This window comes from Hyperolius riggenbachi, chromosome 11 (assembly GCF_040937935.1).
Source record: "Hyperolius riggenbachi isolate aHypRig1 chromosome 11, aHypRig1.pri, whole genome shotgun sequence".
NCBI lineage: Eukaryota > Metazoa > Chordata > Amphibia > Anura > Hyperoliidae > Hyperolius > Hyperolius riggenbachi.
Window position 1 is genome coordinate 2,396,845 of NC_090656.1, and position 19,954 is coordinate 2,416,798.

Here is a 19,954-nt window from a genome sequence, read left to right on the forward strand (position 1 = left end):
GCAGCAGCAGGATCAGCCATATACTGGCTGTGTTCTGCGCCCAAGTCTCCCGGCACTGATCTCCCATATATGCCTCTGGGACTTGTGCAGCAGCAGGATCAGCCATATACCGGCTGTGTCCTGCGCCCAAGTCTCCCGGCACTGATCTCCCATATATGCCTCTGGGACTTGTGCAGCAGCAGGATCAGCCATATACCGGCTGTGTCCTGCGCCCAAGTCTCCCGGCACTGATCTCCCATATATGCCTCTGGGACTTGTGCAGCAGCAGGATCAGCCATATACTGGCTGTGTCCTGCGCCCAAGTCTCCCGCACTGATCTCCCATATATGCCTCTGGGACTTGTGCAGCAGCAGGATCAGCCATATACCGGCTGTATCCTGCGCCCAAGTCTCCCGGCACTGATCTCCCATATATGCCTCTGGGACTTGTGCAGCAGCAGGATCAGCCATATACTGGCTGTGTCCTGCGCCCAAGTCTCCCGGCACTGATCTCCCATATATGCCTCTGGGACTTGTGCAGCAGCAGGATCAGCCATATACCGGCTGTATCCTGCGCCCAAGTCTCCCGGCACTGATCTCCCATATATGCCTCTGGGACTTGTGCAGCAGCAGGATCAGCCATATACCGGCTGTATCCTGCGCCCAAGTCTACCGGCACTGATCTCCCATATATGCCTCTGGGACTTGTGCAGCAGCAGGATCAGCTATATACCGGCTGTATCCTGCACCCAAGTCTACCAGCACTGATCTCCCATATATGCCTCTGGGACTTGTGCAGCAGCAGGATCAGCTATATACCGGCTGTGTTCTGCGCCCAAGTCTCCGGCGCCGTTCTCTCGTACGCCCTGGGGCTGCCTCTGCGATCACACCCGTTGGCGTGACGCGGTCGTCTAGTAGTTGAGCACAAAGGCACTGCATCCAGGGGAGGTGAGTAACGTGCTGGGTTGCTGCATATTTATCCAGCAGTATGATCTTTTTCCTGCTTTTGGACCCTAAAATCCAGGAATAATCATACCGCTAGCTAAGGTACGGCTAGGGAGAGTAAATACACATAGAGCTACCTGTGCTGAACCAAGATCAGACCATAAAACTGCACAGATAAAGGAGTTTACAGTAAGGATTTCTTTTTAAAATATTTTATTTTTTGTAAAATATTTACCTGGTGGGTTGCCGTTAATGTTCAGTGGTGGCTTCTGGGTAATTCTTGTCTCTCCATAGCGTGGTGGTGTCCTTCTGGTCTGGGTAAAGGTCCTCCAGCCTTTCCTTAGTATTCCACACTCCTGTTCTGCTGCCTTCCCGACGGGCTGGATTGTCCTCTGATATCTCATGGATCCTGTGTCACCTCCTCAGCCCGGGAGGTGGCTCCTTCTTAGTCTCTTTACCTATGAAGAAGGTGAAGATGGCCGCCGCAGACAGGAGTACACCAAAGGCAACAAAGATGGTCCAGTGATGATCTTGAGTCCTTTGTAGGCGATGGTTACTACAAGCCTTACAAACCAGCCCCAACTGCTGGCCACCCCAACGGCCAAGGGACAGGCACTCTGACTGAAGAGTTCTCCAGACAGGGACCCACAGATGGAACCTGGGCCCACCTTGAATAGCAATAAAACATAAACATTTCCATAGTATAAAACTATATGACACTGCCTCAGGGCGTAATAGACATGCAATTACGTGTCCCGGCAGATTTGAAGCACATCACAGTAAATCATCAGCGATGCCCATCCATTGAGGGAATTGGCGTTAGGATCCCTGTGGCGTCCCGCTTGGTATTTCCCTTCCTCCATCGGTCCGTAGTTGGTACACTCCTTCCGCCCACGCGCCTGTCAGTGACCGGCCGGTCCTCGCACTTCTGCGTGTGCGTGATTACATCAGACACCAAGCTCCGCCCTACGCGTTTCGTCCTCGCAACGGACTTATCAGGGGCTCCTGATTCGTAGGGGACAGCGCCGGGAATGCGTTGTGTTCGTCACTCATCCCGATCAAGCACCCAATCGAGCATCTTGGCCCTACATCTTGCATGTCCGATTGATATGTGTGACCAATTTTGCCCCGAAATTGGTTGCATCGTAGAATGGGCATTCTCTTTGTAGCACTGATTTTCATCCAACTATAACAATCGAATCGGATGGTCGATCTGCCACCAAGTCGCTTGATGTATGGCCAGTGGCCACCTTAACCATTTCTGCCACTGGGACGTGAGCCCCACGTCCGCAGCGGCAGCTGCTATAGCCACAGGGATGTGCTAGCCATGTCCCTACAGTTTGGGGAGCTGTGCGGGCGATTGTGCAGGGAGATGCCCACAATCGTGATGTTACCGGCAACAGGGGGGGATTAGCTGCAGGGGACAAAAGTCCCCTGAACCAATCCGTTCTTGTCCGCCGAGAATAATCACTGTCTTTGATCAAAAACAGTGATTATTCTTAAATACAACCGCCGCGCTGCCTCCCACTTCCCGCCGCTGATCGTTAGATGAATGAATTGGAAGAATGTTCCCATTCATTCATCTCCCCTCCAGGCCACCGTGATCGCCGCATCAATGGACGCCTGCGTCACTTCCTTAGTTACATAGTAACATATAGCTTCCTATGTAGCGTACTTATTTTACGCTTATAGGAAGTCCTGTGTGAGGACAACTTGTGGCCAAATAGTAAAATTAAACCTACAGGCATTAGGGACTGAATTTTTTTTAAATATCGCAGGGGCGTAACGAGACATCACCGGGCCCCCCACCATCCTCGCTTTCTGCACAGGAAGACTGAGGACCAATGTGTTTTCCCCATGCAGATAAAAACACTAAGGGCCTGTTTCCACGACACGCAGATTGGATGCAGAAAAACGGACTCCAATGAATGCCTATGGGCCTGTTTCCACTAAACGCGATTTTTCTGATGCAGATTTTCCCATAGGCATTCATTGGAGTCAGTTTTTCTGCATCCATTCTGCATCCAATCTGTGTGTAGTGGAAACAGGCCCTTAGACTTAAAGGAAATGTCAGGCAATCTATGCTACCCCCAGATGTACTTGCCGGGGCTTCCTCCAGCCCCTTGCAGCTGACAAGTTCCTCGTCGCAGCTCTGCTCCCAGTACATACACACACACACAGCCATATTCTTTTACTACATGAGAGCACATGCTATATGGAGGAACAACAATGCTCCTGGCAGACGTTACACCTGCTGCTGGCTGCTGCATTGCCCTGCTCCTGCTGCCTGTGCAGCTCCCACCACCAGGCCAGGGTGCCACAGGCCACTGATGCCACCTATATTTAACCCAAAACACAATTGCTGCGTAATTGTTTGGAGGTGTCTTGGCTGAAAACAGTCATGTCCCAGTTGTGCGGTTGGACTTTGGACACAATGTGGGCTGCACGATGTGGGCTGTCTGGAACCTAGGCCTGATGTTAATTGACAGCCATTTTTTTGAGGGGGGGGGGGGGGGGATTTTAAGTACCCACATCTTCAATTAGTGTTCCCCTTTACAAAATAATGATGATACATGCCTCATATACCCTAAAGCACGTTTTTAAAGCAATTTAAAGGTTACTTCCGATTTTTCTATCCGGATATCCGAATTTGCCCGGATATCCCGGCACTGGCACATTCTAAGAATTGACCCAGAGATTTTGAAAATAGTCGGTCCATACCCGTTGATGACACCCAGGAGAGCACCAAACTTAAGGGATTCGCTAGTTAGAGCAGAGGTGTACTCTGAAACAAAAAATAAAGACAAAGGGAGGGTCTTTCTTGGCCCATTTCCCACAGGCATGTACCCATCTGGGTCGTGCAGATATTGCAGGTTGGTAGAAAAAACAAAGAAGTTTGAGAATGCCAAAAGGACGAGAGAATTTGAAATTAGAACTTATGTGAACTGTAACACTGAGGGCGTGATCTACATGATCACATGACCTTGTGGTAGCGCATGGGGGAGCATGTGACGGACATAATACAGCAGATGAGAAGAGCCCACTCGGTACACACTTTGCTCTCTTTCATGACAGTGACCCAGAAGAATGTTTGAGATTTAAGGGAATTATTAGGCCAAAAAGGCGTAATAGGGGAGGAGATCACGAAAAACTCCTGTATCAGATTGAAAATAGATGGATTTATAATCTAGGGACGCTCATACCGAATGGGCTGAATACTGAATTGAATTTGGTTCATTTTCTAAAGGAATATTAAGGGCAGAGTAGGAGTAGGTGGACAGTGTGGAGAGAAAGCAAGGCCTGGAGGAGCGTAGCTTAGGAGGGCCACCCATGATAGGGCAGGCCATATGGACAGGGAGATTAGGGGTTAATATTGGCAGGGGAAGGTCTATTCCCTGGCTTTAAGCTGGAGGGAGGGGCTGGGTGAGTGGTATCCCGGGAGAGGAACAGGAAGGGAGGAGTTTAGTCTCGGGCAGAGAGAGGAAGAGAAGGGTGGCCATTAAGGGGAAGAGTGAGGAAGGAGTGAAGTTCCTGCCCACCCGCCCAGGAAGCTGTGTTTTTGTATGTTGTCATTGCAGCCGGCGAGGCAAGGTTTTTCCGGAGGAGGAAGGCAAAAAACTGGTTCGAGGACTTTCACGCGGGTGATTTCCTCGTGGTAAGAGACATCGTGAGAGAATAAGGTTCTTAAAGGGGCATGCCGCTGTCCCCGAGTCGCCGGTGCGGCTGGGGGCCTGAGTATGGCGCCATGCCTCAAGGTGTTTTCGGATGACTCGTTCATCGGTATTTTTAACCTCCGGAATTTGCCCTTGCCTTGCAACGTTTAAAGTTCTCGTTATATGAGTTAAAAGTTGTTTTATATTAATATTATGTTGTAAAGTTAATAAACTTGGGCTGCACTGGCCTAATTTTATTCCATCGTCAATGGCAGTCCAGAGTGGTTTATTTTAGAGTTAAGACAAGTTATGTGGGTTAATGGTTTATAGTAAATGGACATTATTGGTTTTGCACCTATCAAGATTATCTCTCCAGTGATGAGATATAATTAAAAATGTCTCGTCCCCAAAGTCTCTGTCACTCCTCCGTTGCACCTGAGACTATTAGTCTATCTAGAAAGCAGTAAGTCCCGGCCAGGGTGGCCAAGTGATGCATATATACAGCTGTTCCAAGACATTTAGGTTAGCTTGGGTTGCCCCCTCCTTTTCAAAATGCTCAAAAAGGGCCCTTTTGTCTGGGTATGCGAGCGTTGTGAACATAAGAGATTTGGGCATCAGTATGCATGTGAGCGGTGAATCAGGGGTTCTGAATGACTATCCCTGATCCCCTGTGAGAGGATTGTTATTTCTGCTTCTATCTATTAGGGGACCTCCTATAAATTGATTAATGCTATGAATATGGATATACTTAATCTGGGAACAATGGGACGCTGCCATAGGCATCACAAATAGGAGGGAGTTCTCCTTTAAGGGTCAGGAGAGAGAAGGATGCAATAACCAAGAAATGATTATGAACTAAAATGAAGAATCTTTCAGTCTTACATAATCTATAATCTCTCAAAGGAATGCTGACAGAGATTGACAGTGTTTAAACCAGTATGAAGGCGAGGAGTGGTGGACAGTATGCTGGAACGCATAACCAGGAAAAGGCACTGGAACGAGGCTTGATGCTGATCTTAAAAGGTAGGAGACCTGTCCCAGCAAGCCACTATCGCAGCATCACACTGACGAAGCCCACGTGATGTGGGCGTAACGTATGTGGGCGAGGCTTGAGGATGATGGGCTGGAGGAACTGTTTGGACTAGAGACATGACGCACGCCCACTAAACACACGGTGAGCCGGGAGGAGCTGCAGCGAGCCGGATTACGGAGCAGGTACCTGCCACCCGCGGGACTCTGCGGAAGATCGCAAGGAGGGACTCTGAGAGGTTTCAAGATTATGCCTGAACCTGTCTGATGAGCGGTGAAGCATGGCTCACAGAGACTCTATGTGAAATCATCCATGTCAGTGTTGAGACGCTGCTTTGAACTGGCATTTCCTTGCTCATGATCTGGTGATGCTCCTTTTTGACGATAGAACTGTTGCCCACACGTTTTTAAGGAGTTCACTAGGAGAACTATTTGAACGTGGAAGCGCTGTTCTTATGCAAAGCTATCTTACCTATGCCTCCCCCAGTTCCATCATATACAGCAGTTAAAAGGGTCGGCCGACCAATCTGTGTGTGTATGAGTGGATGAGGAGGCGTGCGTGTTTTCCAGGAGTACTCCTAGAATGATGTCCACATCTTGTTTTTATGGGGGTTCTTGGTTTTATAGGGTGGTTTCCACAGTTTTTCTATATCAATGAATTTTGCAGTAAAAGATCATTTGATTGGCCATTGTTTCTTCATATGCATATCCCGGATACTAGGATCGGATATCCGATTTTGATTCGGATTGAAATTTTTTGAAATCGGATATCCAACCCGGATCGGATATCTGGGTATCCAGATCCGGTTCAATCCGGATTTTGAAAAGGGGTATCCGAGCACCCCCACTCCACTGTGTTGTAAAAGTAATCAGATGCCATAAGGTCATTAGCCTGTGTGTGATACGAATCTAGGAATCCTTTCGGAGTGATTGCTGAAAAGGGAAAGTCTACAACTTTTTTTTTTTTAACCTGTGACCCCTTTGTTTGTAAGGTTGTACATGAAGTCATCAGAACTTCGCAGCAGTGAGAGACAGATGTTTTTTAGGAACCGTAGGGAGCAGGGACAGTGTACAAATTCCACAGTGTGTATGAGTCCTCATCTGTGTTGTGGACACGTGCAGTCAATATAACAATGGTGCGAGAGCAGAATACGTTTTTTCTCTCCATGCCCTTAGCTGTCAGTCTCTCAAACTTTTCTCCCCACGGGCCCCCTATGGCTTCTGGCCCCCCCTGCGGAGGCATCCCTTGCAGGGTCTATTGTTACACCCCTGTATATATGACAAGAGGATATATCATTTTTTAACTATGGGCTTCTAAATAGGAATGTATGTAAAACTGAGGCCTGGAGGCTGAGGCCGTCCAGATGATAGCCAGGTGACAGCAGGCTGGAGAGGATAGGTTGTAGGCAGTTCAAACACTTTACAGGTAACGTGGTCAGTCCAAGCCAGAGCAGGCAGAGTTCATAGGAGTCCATTAACAAGCAGGGGTCGATCCAGGCGGCAATCAGGGAAATCCAGGTACAAGCAGAGTCGGCAACAGGTAATCCAATCAGAAGGCGTGGTCAGGAACAAACAGTGGTCGGCAACAGGAATCAATCTAGAAAGAAGCTTGGTCAGGATACAGGCAAAGTCGGCAACAAGATCAATCTGAATGTGAGCGCAGTCTCAGCAACTAGCCATAAACTATCACGGAAGATAACTGAGGGCGCTCACCTTACATTTATACAAGGACTAACCAATCAGAACATAAAGGAATCCAAAGTAACCAATCCCATAACAGCTGACACGCAATGAGCACACATGGTCACTGTTTACAGCGGCGGAGCGCGTACAGAGAATGTGTCCCCCGCTTATCCGATGGGAGCCGAGCGCCATGTGCTCCAGTGATGTCCGTGAGCTGCCGAGACCCAGAGGCTTGCGCCTCAGCGTGGGTCTTGGTGTTCCGCCACCATGAGCGGCCAACAGATCTAACACACACGTCATACTTACCTCCCGTGTAGTCTGCTCATCAATCTCTTTCTCCTCTCCCACATCCTGTTTGACCACTGTGATCAATGGAATGCTCAGTCCTCCATTTTGAAAATGGCCATTAAACTGTAACATCGCCATAGGGAAATATGGACATTGCCTTGCCCATCAGTTGTCCTTTCAGTTATAACTGACAGCAACTGATTTATATTTCTGGAAGGGATCGTTGTTAACAAAAAATGGCGAGCTTCTGATAGGAATTGGCGGCGAGATAAGTATGTAATATTTATTTGCAGGCACGTTACGTTATGTGTTTATTTTAAATAATGTCACTCAGTTCAGGTTCCCTTTAAAGTTGGCCACACATCATGCAACCTGGCGGCGAGGCAGAGGACTGATTCCCGAGAGATTTCATGCTGAGATTGATCGGGAATTGGCCTGTGGTGTATGGGCAGCCGACAGAGATCTCTCTAATCAGATTGGATCAGTGAGAGATTTGTCTCATGTTCCAATCTACCTATCATCACTAGATGTATGGCTCTGAAGTCCCGCTAAAAATCTGTTTTTACTTAACGCTGCATCCCCGCGGCTGAAATCGCTATAACCCCCCCCCCCCCCCCCCCCGAAATCCCTGGGGGGAGATTTGCGCGGCACTTCCTGTAGAGGCAGATCTGTGGCTAGTAGCTCCGCCTCTACTCCCGTCAATCGGCTGATCACCGCCTCTCCCCGCCCCTCTCAGTCTTCTTTCACTGAGAGGGGCGGGGGAGAGGCGGCGATCAGCGCTGATTGACGAGAATGGAGGCAGAGCTACAGCCCGAAGATCTGCCTCCCCAGCAGCAAAATCCACAGCCTGGAAAGTCGTGGATTTTTGCCCTGGGATTTGGGGGGTTTTATAGCGATTTCAGCAGCTGGGATGCGGCATTTTAGGTAGGGCATTAGGGCTAATGAAGTTAATTAAGTAAAAACGGGATTTTAGCGAGACTTCAGAGTCTCTTTAAAGCAGAAGTGTACATTTTACCCGGGGCTTCTGCCACAGACCCCTGCAGCCGATCTGTTCCCGCGCAGCCACTCACCGGTGCTCCGGTCCCCCGCAGCCACTCACCGATGCTCCGGTCCCCCGCAGCCACTCACCAATGCTCCGGTCCCCCGCAGCCACTCACCGATGCGCAGCCACTCACCGATGCTCCAGTCCCCCGCAGCCACTCACCGATGCTCCGGGCCCCCGCAGCCACTCACCGATGCTCCGGTCCCCCGCAGCCACTCACCGATGCTCCGGTCCCCCGCAGCCACTCACCGATGCTCCGGTCCCCCGCAGCCACTCACCGATGCTCCGGTCCCCCGCAGCCATTCACCGATGCTCCGGTCCCCCGCAGCCATTCACCGATGCTCCGGTCCCCCGCAGCCATTCACCGATGCTCCGATCCCCCGCAGCCACTCCCCGATGCTCCGGTCCCCCGCAGCCACTCCCCGATGCTCCAGCCCCCCGCAGCCACTCACCAATGCTCCGGTCCCCTGCAGCCACTCACCGATCCCGAGTACAGGATGCTCCGGTCCTCTGCAGCCACTCACCGATGCTCCGGTCCTCTGCAGCCACTCACCGATGCTCCGGTCCTCTGCAGCCACTCACCGATGCTCCGGTCCCCCGCAGCCACTCACCGATGCTCCGGTCCCCCGCAGCCACTCACCGATGCTCCGGTCCCCCGCAGCCACTCACCGATGCTCCGGTCCTCTGCAGCCACTCACCGATGCTCCGGTCCTCTGCAGCCACTCCCCGATGCTCCGGTCCCCCACAGCCACTCCCCGATGCTCCAGTCCCCCGCAGCCACTCACCGATGCTCCGGTCCCCCGCAGCCACTCACCGATGCTCCGGTCCCCTGCAGCCACTCACCGATGCTCCGGTCCTCTGCAGCCACTCACCGATGCTCCGGTCCCCCGCAGCCACTCACCGATGCTCCGGTCCCCTGCAGCCACTCACCGATGCTCCGGTCCTCTGCAGCCACTCACCGATGCTCCGGTCCTCTGCAGCCACTCACCGATGCTCCGGTCCCCCGCAGCCACTCACCGATGCTCCGGTCCTCTGCAGCCACTCACCGATGCTCCGGTCCCCCGCAGCCACTCACCGATGCTCCGGTCCTCTGCAGCCACTCACCGATGCTCCGGTCCTCTGCAGCCACTCACCGATGCTCCGGTCCCCCGCAGCCACTCACCAAGGGCGCAATGGAGGTCTACTTACCACTCGGCCTCTAGTACGGAAGTGAGCGGCGGCGGGGGAACTGAGGATCGTTTCAGGCGAGGGCACCGGGTGGCTGCAGAGAGCCGGCAGAAGCCCCAGATAAGTGATACTCTTATTTTTTAAGCAATTTACAGTTCCACTTTAATACTGGGAACACACGATGCAATTTTCTGCCCGTTTGGCGGGAATTGGACAAATATTTCCGACATGTCCCATCCGTTTCTGATCAAGAAAGGGATTGATTTTGTGAAGTTATCGGAAAATCCGAACATTTATATATCGCTTTTCTTCTGTCTGACTTAAAGCGCTGAAGAGCTGCAGCCACTGGGAGGCGCTCAGGAGGCCACTCTGCAGTGTTAGGGAGTCTTGCCTTGAACTCCTTACTGAATAGGTACTGACCCCCGCCACGATTCCAACCCTGGTTGTTATCGATCGGGAGCAGTTTGGACATGTACACACGATGCAACTTGTCCAATCACCCGTCGATTGGATGGGAAATTCCCAGCATAAGATTAAAGGACAACTGAAGTGAGAGGGCTATGGAGGCTGACATATTTATTTCCTTTTAAGCAATACCAGTTACCTGGCAGTCCTGCTGATCCTCTGCTTCTACAACTCCTAGCCATAGACCCTGAACAAGCATGCAGCCTCCCTGCTCTATACACGTCTATAATGCAGGAGCTCCCCCTGCTGGACACTCTGCTCATTACAGGCTCCCTCTGCCTACATCCATCAGCCGACACTGTTCTAGCTGCAGACCAGCTCCCCCTGCTGGACACTGCTCATTACACGGGCTGCGGTACATCTCTATGCGCCCTCTCTGCTCTATACACATCTATAATGCAGGAGCTCCCCCTGCTGGACACTCTGCTCATTACACGGGCTGCGGTACATCTCTATGCGCCCTCCCTGCTCTATACACATCTATAATGCAGGAGCTCCCCCTGCTGGACACTCTGCTCATTACACGGGCTGCGGTACATCTCTCTGCGCCCTCCCTGCTCTATACACATCTATAATACAGGAGCTCCCCCTGCTGGACACTCTACTCATTACATGGGCTGCGGTACATCTCTATGCGCCCTCCCTGCTCTATACACATCTATAATACAGGAGCTCCCCCTGCTGGACACTCTGCTCATTACATGGGCTGCGGTACATCTCTATGCGCCCTCCCTGCTCTATACACGTCTATAATGCAGGAGCTCCCCCTGCTGGACACTCTGCTCATTACACGGGCTGCTGTACATCTCTATGCGCCCTCCCTGCTCTATACACATCTATAATGCAGGAGCTCCCCCTGCTGGACACTCTGCTCATTACACGGGCTGCTGTACATCTCTATGCGCCCTCTCTGCTCTATACACATCTATAATGCAGGAGCTCCCCCTGCTGGACACTCTGCTCATTACACGGGCTGCGGTACATCTCTATGTGCCCTCGCTGCTATATACACATCTATAATGCAGGAGCTCCCCCTGCTGGACACTCTGCTCATTACACGGGCTGCTGTACATCTCTATGCGCCCCTCCCTGCTCTATACACATCTATAATGCAGGAGCTCCCCCTGCTGGACACTCTGCTCATTACACGGGCTGCGGTACATCTCTATGCGCCCTCCCTGCTCTATACACATCTATAATGCAGGAGCTCCCCCTGCTGAACACTCTGCTCATTACACGGGCTGCTGTACATCTCTATGCGCCCCTCCCTGCTCTATGCACATCTATATACAGGAGCTCCCCCTGCTGGACACTCTGCTCATTACACGGGCTGCGGTACATCTCTCTGCGCCCTCCCTGCTCTATACACATCTATAATGCAGGAGCTCCCCCTGCTGGACACTCTGCTCATTACACGGGCTGCTGTACATCTCTATGCGCCCTCCCTGCTCTATACACATCTATAATACAGGAGCTCCCCCTGCTGGACACTCTGCTCATTACATGGGCTGCTGTACATCTCTATGCGCTCTCTCTGCTCTATACACATCTATAATACAGGAGCTCCCCCTGCTGGACACTCTGCTCATTACACGGGCTGCTGTACATCTCTATGCGCCCTCCCTGCTCTATACACATCTATAATGCAGGAGCTCCCCCTGCTGAACACTCTGCTCATTACACGGGCTGCTGTACATCTCTATGCGCCCTCTCTGCTCTATACACATCTATAATGCAGGAGCTCCCCCTGCTGGACACTCTGCTGCTAATTACACGGGCTGCGGTACATCTCTATGCGCCCTCCCTGCTCTATACACATCTATAATACAGGAGCTCCCCCTGCTGGACACTCTGCTCATTACACGGGCTGCGGTACATCTCTCTGCGCCCTCCCTGCTCTATACACATCTATAATGCAGGAGCTCCCCCTGCTGGACACTCTGCTCATTACATGGGCTGCTGTACATCTCTATGCGCCCCTCCCTGCTCTATGCACATCTATATACAGGAGCTCCCCCTGCTGGACACAGGGCTGCAGCGCACGGGCCGGATGTGCTGTCCTCGTACTACAATCCCCGGCATGCTGAGCGGCGGTCATGTGACAGGAACGGCCGCTGCTGCTGGATGAGGATCAGCTGATGAGCAGGTGAGGCAATCCGGGGATAAAGGAGCAGATTGGGGGGCGCCGAGGTCTCCTGCCCGCACTGAGCCCCCCGGAAGTGTGTCTCCCGGCCGGGTAACCCATGGCCAATGCCCCGCCCATCACACACATGAGGTCACGTGGTGGGGAGATGTCTCCTGCATTGTTACATTGTTGCATTATGTCTCTCCGGCAGCAGATCCTCCCTCCCACCTGCCCCCTCTCAGGTGATGCCGGGTACACACGATGAGATCTTCTGCAGATTTACGGTCAGATCGATTATTTCCAACCTGTCCGATACGATTTCTGATCCATTTCCGACTGTTTTCCTTCCGCTCACTTCTATCGGAAACAGATAGGAAATCAGATTGGACACGTTGGAAATAATCGATCTGCCAGAAAATCTCATCGTGTGTAGGTAGCATTAGGGTGGCCATACATCTGGTGGTGATTGACAGATTCATCTTTAATCGCATCTGATCGGAGAGAGATCTGTTAGCTGCCCATACACCACAGACCGATTCCCTAATTATTTCAGTATGAAATCTATTGGTAATCAGCCTTATGACATCACATCCACCGCCTCAGCGCTGCGTCGTGTAGTGACATCAGCACATACTGCGGTGTCGGGATACAGCCGCTCACACTGGTAGTTCAAAAGGATGCCGGACACATAAGTAGGGGAGGAGTCACACCGGCGTGACAGATGAGCCTGGGACACTCGCCGTGGGGCCTGGGGGTACACCTGTACTTGGGGGGCAGTCCGTCTTTTGGTCGGTTATTGCCACACAGATGAGCCTGGGACACTCACCGCGGGGCCTGGGGGTACACCTGTACTTGGGGGGCAGTCCGTCTGTTGGTCGGTTATTGCCACACAGATGAGCCTGGGACACTCGCCGTGGGGCCTGGGGGTACACCTGTACTTGGGGGGCAGTCCGTCTGTTGGTCGGTTATTGCCACACAGATGAGCCTGGGACACTCACCGCGGGGCCTGGGGGTACACCTGTACTTGGGGGACAGTCCGTCTGTTGGTCGGTTATTGCCACATAGATGAGCCTGGGACACTCACCGCGGGGCCTGGGGGTACACCTGTACTTGGGGGGGCAGTCCGTCTGTTGGTCGGTTATTGCCACACAGATGAGCCTGGGACACTCACCGTGGGGCCTGGGGGTACACCTGTACTTGGGGGGCAGTCCGTCTGTTGGTCGGTTATTGCCACACAGATGAGCCTGGGACACTCGCCGTGGGGCCTGGGGGTACACCTGTACTTGGGGGGGCAGTCCGTCTGTTGGTCGGTTATTGCCACGCAGATTTTCCAGCATGCCGGATAGATCGTTTAAGGCCTGAAATTGATCAAAATGATTGGTTGGCTATGTAGGCGATTAATGAATAATGCCCTCCCTGGTATATTTAGTGAGGGAAGAGGCTGGAGTAGCTCAGGAGGCCTTATTATACCGCCCTCTCTTCTTATAGCCCCCCTTCCCTATAATTCACCCCTCTTTCATTATACTGTCCGTCTGTCGTATTACACGTCCCGTCCCCAATCTTTTTATAGTATAATTAGTTAATTAGGCCCATTTATATAAACCAGGTACTAGATTTTCAGACAGCAGAGCCCTGTGTGCAATCAGGAGCTGATTTCAGTGGCTCCTGACCCTGTCTATCCATGTAAGCAACTCCCATTGGCTTTCACGCGGTCAGCAGCCAATGAAAGGGGCTCCTGACCGGCTCACAGGAACTCTGCCGGCATAGTGACAGCAGAGTGGGTGGCCTATGGTTCCTTATGTGCGGCAATTCGCCGGTGTTCCGCCGGTCTCTGGTCCTTAAGAGGGCAGAGACCGCTGGCACTTAAGTGGTTAAAGCAAATTGAACCTTCAGAACAAAGTAATGCCCTTATACCTCTGAGGAAGCAGCAATTACCCATCAGCAGCCTCCGGTGTCTGTCCCATTCTTTGTTTGGCAGGTTTTATATGAACATGTACTGGCGAGTCTGTATGCAGATCACGCATGACCAGTAAGCATGAATTGAGGCAATTGCTCGTGCATCAGAGATTCCATGTACTAGGAGTGCCCAGTGCTAATCCACTTCCGTTACCACTTCTGATTGGACAGCATGGAGCAGAACGGCACAACGGGGAACGTGAGAGACATCGGGGGCAGCAAAAGGGGCTGAATAGTTGCTATAAAATGATAGGAGCATCCAGCATTATTTTATTTTACTTTACTAGGCAGCACGGTGGCGTAGTAGATATCACTGACGCCTGGAAGCGCTGGGTCTCTGGTTCCAATCCCAGCTAGGGCACTATCTGCATGGAGCTTGTATGTTCTTCCCATGTCTGCGTAGATTTCCTATCACATCCCAGAAACATACAGATAAGTTAATTGGAATGGTTAGTACTGTTCAGCTACCTGGAATCAACAGAACATGTTATGCCAGTCGGCAGCTGCTGGCCGTGAAAACGAGAGGAATGAGAGCAGGGGATGCAGGGTGCATGGAGGTCAGGGTTCTCATTATTATTACTGCATATGAGTGAGAGATTCCTCAGTGGGGTTGGGATTAATGAAGGTCGAGGAGGAGTGACTTTGAGCGAGTTCTGGTCAGAGGAGGAAAGTGAGAGTTACAATATTATTATTTCTTGAAATAGGATTTGCATAGCTATCAGTTACACTGAATTAGCAGTACATGATTATTGATCTATAGAAAATGGAACCTATAGTGAGAGTTGTGGGGGCTGTAATACTGAGCTCATAGATTCTTAAAGGGAACCTAGACTGAGAAGGATATGGATTTTTCCTTTTTATTATTATTATTATTATTTAGTATTTATATAGCGCCGACATATTACGCAGCGCTGTACAGGGTATATATATATATTGTCTTGTCACTAACTGTCCCTCAAAGGAGCTCACAATCTAATCCCTACCATTGCCATATGTCTATATTATGTAGTGTAAGTACTGTAGTCTAGGGCCAATTTAGGGGGAGCCAATTAACTTATCCGTATGTTTTTGTTTGGAATGTGGGAGGAAACCGGAGTGCCCGGAGGAAACCCACGCAGACACAGAGAGAACATACAAACTCTTTTTGCAGATAGTGCCCTGGCTGGGATTCAAACCAGGGACCCAGCGCTGCAAGGCGAGAGCGCTAACCACTACGCCACCGTGCTGCCCTTTTAAAATAATACCAGTTGCCTGATTCTCCTGCTGATCCTGTGTCTTTAATACTTAGTCACAGCGGAAGAAGAGGAACCCTCTACCGCCGGCTGCTGCACAAGCTTAGGTATGTATTGCTGAGTGAAAACGGATCCGATCAATCATTGATCAGATCCATTTTCACTATGTGAACCGGGCCACGGACTGAGCCATCTGTATCCGGTGAAGTGTAGACCAGATCCGCTCACCGGATGCTTTTGGCTCAGAACGCTGATGTGAACCGGGGCTAATTGCTGTTTGTGCACTTTATGCCTCACTGTACACAGCAGCAGAAATGCTAGCAGACCCCCCCCCCCCCCCCCTTCCCCTCCCCGCAGTGTTTGCTGTGTCTCCGCAGCCTGGGGATATGAGTCACCCCTGGAGGGGAAGTAGTCCTTGGACATTGTCTGCTCAGTAGTTTTCGGTGAGGAAGAGGTGACAGTTTCCTGCAGATAGCGTGACACCCAGCGATCATGTGACTGCACTCTCTCCTCCCCTGTATGCAGGACACCCAGCGATCATGTGACTGCACTCTCTCCTCCCCTGTATGCAGGACACCCAGCGATCATGTGACTGCACTCTCTCTCCCCTGTATGCAGGGCACCCAGACGGATGCTGTCACCCTCGTCCCCAGCAAGATGTCCCTGCCAAATGTGGCCATCAACTCAGACTACTCCTGGGACGCCGGGGAGCGCGCCCGCCTGCTGCAGAGCCCCATCGTGCCGGAGACCAGGCGGGTGGCCCCGGGGACTTCCGCCATCGGAGCCGTGTTTATAGTGGTGAATGCAGCGCTGGGAGCCGGACTGCTGAACTTCCCGGCTGCCTTCAGCGCGGCGGGCGGAGTCACTGCTGGGATCGCGCTGCAGCTGGTGAGTGCGCTGCACAGTGGTGGAGATTTATTAGCCGTGCATCTGTATATCATATAACTAACGATAGCGCTGTCTGGTGTGTAGGTGTTACTTCTCTTCATTATCAGCGGCCTGGTGATCCTGGCGCACTGCGCAGACGCCTGCAGCGAACGCACATACCAGGAAGTGGTGCGCGGGATCTGTGGTCGGGTGACCGGGGTTCTGTGCGAGATCCTCATCGCTGTTTACACCTTTGGTACTTGTATCGCCTTCTTCATCATTATCGGCGACCAGCTGGACAAACGTAAGTGAATAACCTGCCATTATGTCTGAGACGACATCCGAGGTGAAAATAAACTGATGTGAAAAACAATTGTATCTATCCTCCTTCTCCTAAAAAATGACATTTTTAGGTAGCTCACAGTTTTATATTTAAAATTAGTTTTTAGGGTTTTTTTTACTGTTTCATTGTCTCTGCTCAATGACACCCTGATTGAGGTATGCCAGAGCTCAAAACTATGAAATATTTACCTTATTTATTTATTTCCTTCTCTCAGAAGCCATTTACTGACAGGAAAGTGTTTTATGGCTGTAATTACTTATCAGTGAGTATGGTCTGACCCGGTCCTGACCCTGACAGAAACTGTCACTTGCATACCTGATGTTTAACTCTTTCAGGCAGAGAAATAGAAAAGGAACACAACCTAGTTATTTGTGTGATGGGCACAGTACATACACAAGTCTATCTCTTAAAGGATACCACAACCGAACGCTTGTGGTAAAATTGGTTGCCGCACTGTGTAGGGGGTAATGAGCGCATACCTACATTTCCTCCAGTCCCCCTCCATCTGCCGCCGTTCTTAGATTATCCATGCCGGTGTCCGGCGACTTTACTGAACTTTACCCCGGACACCTTCCCCCTTCGCTTCTGGCCGGCGCATAGTGCCAGGCTCAGAAGCACGCTGTCCCCTTTTTTTGCTGCGTGTGCGCTCCATTACACCAAGCGTCACATGATTAGCATGTCCGGGGTAAAGTTACCCCCTACACAGTGTGGCAATCAATTTTACCACAACCGTTCGCTTGTGGTATCCTTTAATGTCACATGTCACCTCGGCTGTCCGTTAACCCCCTTGGCGTTATGATTCTTTCCGGATTTTAGGGTGTAAATGTGGTGCAATTTTTTTGCATGCTTTTAGATCCTAAAACCTGGAAAATAAATCATGCTGCTAGTGAGTTCTGCAGCAGCCCAGCACTCACTCACCTCCCTGGCATCCAGCGCTGCAGTTTTCCCTCCATCCTCCGGGTGGCACTGTAACTCTATATTGAGATTCCTGGCTGTCATTATGACGACAGCCGGCAATCTCACCAGGGGGAAGCAGAGCCTTGGAAGAGAGGAAGAAGAATGGCGGCCAACGTCGGGATCCCCCAGGAGGTGAGATAAAACGCCCGCTGCGCGCTGTACTCTGCAGTACCCTCCTGGCAGCTACCCCGAGTTCAGCTCGGGGATACCGCTACTGGCATGCTTTTTGTACCCTGAGCTGAACTCGTGATTACCGCTAAGGAGGTTAAAGAGTACCTGCAGTGAGGTTTTAAAGTGGACCTGAACTAAAAACTTACTCTCTGCTCTAAAAGCTAAGCAACAGCATAATAACCTTTTAAAGAAAAACATTTATTTGTTACAGCTAACAGAACTCCTGTAATAAATCTGCAGTGTGTCTACTTCTCTCTTTCATGGAAGCAGAGAAAGGGTTAACGTAATCCTGTGTTCACATATTAGCTGCGTCTGCCGAATTTGTGTGCTGACACAGCTGAGAGCTCAAATTACACTTGTGATTACTTGAAGACGAGGGGGAATTAGACAGGCTAAACTCTCTAAATACACACAGGGTGCATTTCTGGGTTGGTTCACACTGCAAGAGCTTCTTAAGCACTAGTGATCTGTAGAGTTCTTGCTAATGCAATGCTATGCGGGAGTTTTACACAATCCCATCTCTCCAGTGAGAACACACACAGGGCTCAGACAGACTGTAAGCACTTTTTTGAGCACTTTTTGGCCACCAGAGATTTCTGAGAGCTTTTATAAAAAAACACTCCCAATTGACTTACATTAAAATTGCGGTAACATCGTGCGGTTTTACCAAGATTTCAATGTAAGTGGGAGTGTTTTTTAAAAAAGCTCTCAGAAATCTCTGATGGACAAAAAGCGCTCAGCAATGGCCCCTGTAGTGTGTCTGAGCCCACATAGGATAACATTAGCAAGAGCTTTTAAAATCACAAAGCGCTCGGAAAAGCTCTTGTAGTGTGAGCCAACCCTCTCTCTGTTTTCCTTGTTTCCTGTACAAGAGTTCAGGTCAACTTTAAAGGGACACTTAAGTCAAACAAAAAAAATGAGTTTTACTCACCTGGGGCTTCCAATAGCCCGCTGCAGCTGTCCGGTGCCCTCGCTGTCTCTCTCCGATCCTCCTGGCCCCGCCGGCAGCCACTTCCTGACAGGCTGGGGACGCGAGTGATTCTTCCCATTCCCAGACACATTAGCACCCTCTATGCTGCTATATGGTATATGATATATGCTATAGCAGCATAGATGGCGCTATTGTGGCCAGGAACACGAAGAATCACTCGCGTCCCCAGCCTGTCAGCTCCTGTCACCGAAACAGGAAGTGGCTGCCGGCAGGGCCAGGAGGATCGGAGGGAGACGGCGAGGGCACCGGACAGCTGCAGCGGGCTATTGGAAGCCCCAGGTGAGTAAAACTCATTTTTTTTGTTTGACTTAAGTGTCCCTTTAAATACAATTAATGTAATCCTTACTATACCTTAAAGTGAACCAAAAATAAAATCAAGTAAAGATTTGATACTTACCCATTTGATACTTACCCGGGGCTTCCTCCAGCCCTGTAAGCTCGTCTGAGCCCCCTGCGGTCTGCCGTTCAGCTGTGATCAGCTCTGGTAACAGCACAGACCTCCCGTGCATGCGCAGTAGACCCAGACTGGACCCGACTGAGCCTGTTACCAGGGCTGATTGCGGCTGAACGGCAGACCGCGGGAGGACGGCGAGGGACTCATACTTGTTTATGGGGCTGGAGGAAGCCCCCAGGTAAGTATCAAATCTTTACTTGTTCTGATCTCTGGTTCACTTTAAAGTGGTATGAAACCCAACATTTTCTTCTTTGCTCTAAAAGATTATTTACAGCATATAATATACTACTACAATTTTTTTTTTAGCAGAACAGCATTCAAACAGTTAAGCAGAGGACTTACTTTTTCAATAGAAAGCGCGCTGCAGTGAGAACCAGAGGTTATAACATTATCTTGTAAACATTCCCTGGCTGTGGAGAAACTCCATGTAATGTGTCCAGAACACAGACGGCAGCTTAGAAATCATAACTGGGTATATTGCAATAGAAATACACCAGTTATAAATAAACTGTACTTTGGGAACTTGTAATTTCTAAACGAATAATAATACTTGTGCACATAGCAAATATGATAACTGTATGGGATATAAAACGTAGGAAAACACATTT

The 19,954-nt window shown here is 50.7% G+C and overlaps 1 protein-coding gene across 2 annotated transcripts in view; it reads left to right on the plus strand.

Moving 5' to 3' along the window:
* The first annotated feature begins 12,332 nt into the window (after positions 1 to 12,332).
* SLC38A7 (solute carrier family 38 member 7) overlaps positions 12,333 to 19,954 on the plus strand; it is a 38,910-nt gene continuing 31,288 nt past the window's right edge. The window contains exons 1-3 of one of the 2 annotated variants that reach the window (XM_068261454.1): positions 12,333 to 12,396; positions 16,182 to 16,451; positions 16,536 to 16,734. In XM_068261454.1, coding sequence (XP_068117555.1) covers positions 16,221 to 16,451; positions 16,536 to 16,734 — 430 coding nt within the window. In that variant the 5' untranslated portion in view covers positions 12,333 to 12,396; positions 16,182 to 16,220. Of the gene's footprint in view, positions 12,397 to 15,646; positions 15,671 to 16,181; positions 16,452 to 16,535; positions 16,735 to 19,954 lie in introns of those variants that run through there. The other variant, XM_068261455.1, reaches the window with a different exon arrangement.